We start from the raw sequence: 6,000 nt of genomic DNA, 5'->3' as shown, positions 1-6,000 counted from the left end.
TCTCTCTCTCTCTCTCTCTCCACAGTCAAATTCATAGTGATCCTCCTGTTTTCAGCCTCCCAAGCATTAGGATTATAGGTATGAGCCACCATGCCCAGCCTCAATCGTCCTCTCAGTGTGCCCTTGGGGCAGGGCTGGAACAGCATGCTGGGGGGACCGAGCCCCCATCCCTGTGTCTGCCTAAGCAGGCACTTTAGTCTGCTGAGCTCTCTGGCTGGCCCTTCATAAAGTAAACACATTTCAATTATTTAAAAATTATATTATTGCCTTCTGTTTCAGTTCAGAACTATTTTGGGTCCTTTATGCATAATGAAAGTATGATTTTTTAAAAAGTTATGTATTTGGTACAGGATCTCACTATGCAGCTTGAACTCGTAGTAATCTTCCTGTTTTTAGCCTCTCCAAAGCTGGGATTACAGGCGTGTGCCACCACACCTGGTCTTGGTGGCCTGCTTGGCGCACCCAAGGCAGGGCGGGCACAGCATGAGGTACGTGGGATCGAACTGGGTTCTTGTGCTTGCCTAAACTGGCTCTTAGACCACTGAGCTATCTTCATGGCCTGAAAGTATGATTTTTGAAGGTTTTGCTTTTTCAAACAAAGCAGAAAGCTGTCATCATGCTTATCACATCTATTTTATTTTTTTCTATCCCTGTTCTTAACAGGACAAGAGAATGATTCAACAAAGAATGACATAAATCTTGAGACAGAATCCCAGAGCTCATATATGGAAACTGAAGGTACTGAAACCATAATATATTATATTCAGTAAAGAAAGATGAAGCTGGGAATCGTGACCACTGTGTAGAAAGTGTGACTGTGAGTGGTGTGTGTGTGTATGTGTGTGTAGACAGTGAGTCCATGAGGATGACAATAGTGTGCTGCTTTCAGAGTCTCCTGAACTTTCATGGAATGAGAAACAACTGTAACTTTCTCTGCTGCACTCACTGTTTGCTCACTGATTTGGGCTAAAACATCCGAGTCCCCTTCTGTCTCATTCTATTTAGAGTTTTCATCAAACCAAGACGATGCTACAATTGTAGAGCAACCAGAAGTGATTCCACTGACAGATGATCAAGAAGAAGAAGAAGAAGAAGGTGCAAACGGTAAAACTGCTCTTAAATTAACCCGTCAAGAATAGAGAGTCTCCTTGGATTCCTGCCTGGAATCCAACTATCAAAGTTACTGTCTTGCAAATGCAGTCTATAAAGGGGGAAATGAACATTTCTTTAACTCTGAACTAGAATAAAATTTAGAAATAGCAAAAGAAGAGGCTCGTAGCGCATTCTTCAGAGCTCCAGTGGCGCAATCAGTTAGCACGCAGTACTTATACTGTAGTGCATTTTTTCTTTCCCGAATAGAATGAAGATATTTTAATTATTGATTTAGATTCAATTTAAAGCTTTAAACCTACAGTATCAAGAAAGTCTACAAGAAACCAAAATTATGCAATAGGGGGATACAATTTACAGAAAATCTGAAATAGCTTTAAAACAAATAGACTAACTTTATGTATTGATTTCATTCTGCCTTCCTCTGTATGATAATGATTAAAGAAACAAATACTTTAAAATATGCTTAGTATATGAACCTTCTAAAATTTCAAGTTCATCTGCTGATATTAACATACAATAATATTGAGTACTTTTTCAAAAATAAGTGAGATATAATGATATTTAAAGATATAGGAGGAATGAGCACCTGGTAAATATTAGTTTGGGGGCAATAAGCCAGTCTATTACAATGAAAGCAGACCTATTTTATAAAAAGCCTTTTAGAAACTTCTATCAAACAAATTTAGCATTTATTAAAGATCTCGAAGACTCCAGTTTTCAGGCATAATGTACTTCTTTTTAAAAGCTCATGAAATATTTTTGTTGCATTATGTCATGTATCATACTGCTCTTAAATAGGACTTTCCAAGCCAGTTGCAAGGTCATAAGTTGTTAGACTTTGTTTATAGAATGCTACAATCAAGTTTTTTCCGAATTAAAAGGTAGACATGATGTCAATTGTAAAACCAGGTCAACAGCAACTACAGCTTCCAAATCATGAGTGCTTCTTGGCAGCAGCATTAACACAGTTTAATTGCTAAACTATGTTAGTGATTTTTTGACACTTTGTTATAATTTCTATTACATAGATAGCACAATTCTTTCCCATAACTGTGTCTCTACATTTTCTCTGTTGTAAATCCTAATTCAGCCTCATGATATCATGTTCCTGCCTAGCAAATGAATCACTTCTTTGAAATACTTTATGTCTAACAATGATAATAGAGAACTGATACAGCCTTTTGTTCAGGTTCAGGCACATGACATTACTTCCTTCAGTTTTACTCCTAAAATGAAAAATCTACAACGCATGCAGCTTTGCTTAATTTTTCTACTGTAAAAATTATTTGCTTTGTATATTATGCCTGAAGAAATGTAAATGAGTTAAAGAACATCAAACAACTCATGCATTTCCCTTCAGCTACGTGGTCCTACGAAAGAAAAGCTCACATTCAACACGCACATTCCTATCATGAGCGTTCCTCTGTTCCTATGACTTTTCCTGTCTTCCTTATAGGTATACCAGTTCTGTTCCATGAATGGTGAGATGGCATGTGGCAAAGGTACAAGGTCTGCTACATGCTTGTAGCAACTTTGAGGTTGAATTTCATTATTGAAATTTGACTTTTCACAGGAAGACAGTGATACTGGTGGGCTTGAGTTAACATTTTTCCTTCTTGTCTTCATTCTAGATACTTAACTTGATTCTTCCTTGAACATTTCTGGTGTTTAAACTTGACCTAACTTTTAATGCATCACCTTTGTCATTCTTTTCATCAGAGTTGAATTATTCAGTTATATATATGAGAAAAGTACTTATTTTATTTTCTGTTGCTAATAATGCCACAGATTAGGAAAGTTACAAAGGAAAAGAGTTTATTTCAGGTCATGTTTCTAGTGGTTCAAGTCCCAGTTCTTACATCTTTCTAGTAGAGTCCTGCAGCAGCAAGTGCATTACAAGGCAAGGAGCACAAGCATGAATGTGTATATATGTGTTATAGATCTCTCTCTCTCTCTCTCTCTCTCTCTCTCTCTCTCTCTCTCTCTCTGTAAACTAGCAGGATTCAATTATGGAGGCAACCCCCTAATGACATTGTCTAACACTAATCACTTGCCACAGACACTGCCTCTAACCACCTTGTGGTAGAGTTAATTTTGTACCCACTTAATACCACATAATGGGGATTTAATCTCAACATTGGAAGCCTTGGGGGGGTTACTCAAACTATATACCAATCATGTAGTACCCAAAGGAAAGGAGAACCATGTAGATTCACCATGGGCCTCATAGCTCCTCTCTAACAATGATAAGCAGGGTGGCCTCGGACAGGTTACTGAATATGTCTGTTTCAGTTTCCTCATCTGAAGATGGCAGGGACAAAAGTAACTGTCACATACAGTAAAGGAGAAAATTTGACCAGTAATATGTGTAAAGCAGTGATGATACCTGTCACATAGAAAGCACTCCTTAACTACTTGGTATTGATTGTAATTTGATGAGAGGATGCCAAAGGCAAGAGAATCCACATGTCCATATTCCAAGTTCATCATTGTCCTTTTGAATCCATAGAAGCCTTACAGATTCTACAATTAACCACATCACCAACAAGTGGCCCCTCCCACTTGCTCGGTAGAACCATATCAGACATGCAGTTTCACTGCAATTATAAACTGTACAAGTTATTGTCTATGTTATTCTATAAAAATGGAACATTTGTGGATGTTGAGGTGAAAGGTGTGTTTCTCACTTATAAGTTCATTTTTCTTTTTAAAAGTGTCAATCTTCTGTTTAGGAAATAATGATAAAATCACCATCGTTTCTATTTTTAAAGAAACACACCACTGAAATATTGATAAATCCACAGAATACAAGTAGTAATTAAATTTAAAGTAATAGAATTTACTTTGCTTTCTGTTCATTCGTGTAATTATTAGAGAGTCTTGTCTGAAAACATTTAGAGGCTATACTTCCATGTTTTATGTAAACTCCCACAAAGTAACCTTTTAAAGAAAATTTGCACTAAGAATTGTCTATAAGCAAAAACAAATGAGTATTCTATTTGTAGAATATTCTTTATAGCTCTAACAATATCAACTCACTTTTATTATGAAAATCTTCTTAAGTAGGCAGGAACTGATTTCTTTAAAAGATAACAGACCAGGGAAAAAATGTATAACTTTTTTCTCTCATTTTGCTGCATTTTATAAGAGTAGAAAATATAGATAAACTTCAGGACGCGTCGTCTATGGCTCCCAGGTGTATGAGCACAGATGTTGCAACATTAAGTTTTGAAGTTATCTCCGCCAAAATATGGATTTAGAAAAGAAAGAAAAATATTCAGCAGAAGTTCATGCTGATAAAATTACACAATAGCACAATGGACATATCCCTGGGAGACCTAAAATACAAAAATTTCAACAGGCACAAAGTGAGGTTTCACATATGGCCGGTTTTCTCATATAGCCACATTGCTTTTTCTTAAATGAGACCAGTTTTATGCTCTCCCAGCAGGATCTGCAATAAGTATAAAACTCATTGGAATAACATCATTTAGGCTAATAACCAAACAAGAAAGAATTGCAGATCTTTAAAAAGGGTCTCATGTTTTACTATACGAGTTATACACACTCAATATTTAAACATTTTTCATAAGATTTTTTATTTCTACTTCAATTCAAAATATTTGATATAAAATCTCAACTATATCATTATGCAATTAATACATCACACAACTTCCACTGGTGTTTTGTCATGAATACATACAGTACATTTTCTTTAAGTTTTACATAGAATGCATACATTTAGTCCCAAGTATTATTCTTGTTTGAATAGGTACAACATGGAGCAGTAATACTTTATCTAAAGTTGACCAAAATGTTGATGGATACTCAAGACCTAAAGTTTTCTTGGGAAAAGGTGAATAGACAAACATGTGAGTAGAGAATTAAGTACAAGCCAGTGACAAGAGTAAATTGTTCAGACTATTTTCCATGCCTATATCTTGTAGTCTGAGTAACTACTTTATCTTTTTTAATAATTTTATTGAGAAACAAATAGTAATGAGGGTTTCAAAACCAATTAGTAGGACAGTTTCAATAATAAATATATTGCATATTGTCATAGTGGTTATTCATTGTACAAGATGCAGGCATGATATCCTGTCCACAAACACTATTAGAACAAATGTTTTTATTCATTGAATTAAGAAAATGTAGCTGTATATCTATCCTAACTATTTTGAATATACAGATACAAAATGGTCATTCATTTGTATCCTCTTTTTTTGTTTAGTTTTGTCAGAGAAGGCTATTCCATTGTCATTTAAATATTGTAGGTGCATGAATTCAGCAAAATATTCTAATATAGTCCAGTAGTCCATAATAGTAGTGGGTTGTCCATAAGACTGGCAATGTCAGAAGTTGTTGACTTGAGCCTTTCACAGCTCAGCATATTAATATGGCTTTACTTTTTATACCTTGTTTTTATACTTTTCTGCTGGATGGTTAAGACCAAGATAAAGCAAGACTTATATAACAAAAAGTGTAACTTTTGTATCTGATAAGGTCAGTCAAGTCCCCTCAGGATTTATCCTGAAACCCTGTACCATACTTTGTAGATACTTTGTCAGTGTCAGCCATGTAGATGAGTTACAGCCATTGCCTGAGTGAAAGCCTGAAAGAATGTTTTCTCTCCATGTGACTCTCCTTAGGCATACTCTACATCATCAATCACATTTCTCTGTGGCCTCATAATCTACTCGATCAGAAAATTTGGGACACAATTTGAGTTACATGATGTTACAGTGTAGGTTCTCCTATGTCCTGGGTCTCCACTGACCTTGAAAGGCTAGGGCCAAAATGTTTGCTGTCCTTTCAGCCCTTCTTTTTCTCTAATTTTTGGTCTGTAAATTTAAGCTGTTAACCTTCTGGAAGAGAAGCTTATTATTA

General features: G+C 35.7%; 1 protein-coding gene across 1 annotated transcript in view; it reads left to right on the top strand.

Annotated features, from left to right (window-relative positions):
* The window catches only part of Macrod2 (MACRO domain containing 2), a 1,506,514-nt gene that overhangs the window by 1,425,400 nt on the left and 75,114 nt on the right, over positions 1 to 6,000 (top strand). The window contains exons 14-15 of the mRNA XM_023720132.1: positions 664 to 738; positions 1,006 to 1,104. Of these exons, the coding sequence (XP_023575900.1) occupies positions 664 to 738; positions 1,006 to 1,104 (174 nt within the window). The remainder of the gene's footprint in view (positions 1 to 663; positions 739 to 1,005; positions 1,105 to 6,000) is intronic.

This window comes from Octodon degus, unplaced genomic scaffold (assembly GCF_000260255.1).
Source record: "Octodon degus isolate 3935 unplaced genomic scaffold, OctDeg1.0 scaffold00073, whole genome shotgun sequence".
Taxonomy (NCBI): domain Eukaryota; kingdom Metazoa; phylum Chordata; class Mammalia; order Rodentia; family Octodontidae; genus Octodon; species Octodon degus.
The sequence above is the reverse complement of the archived record's forward strand: the minus strand, read 5'-3'. Positions and strand labels throughout refer to the sequence as shown.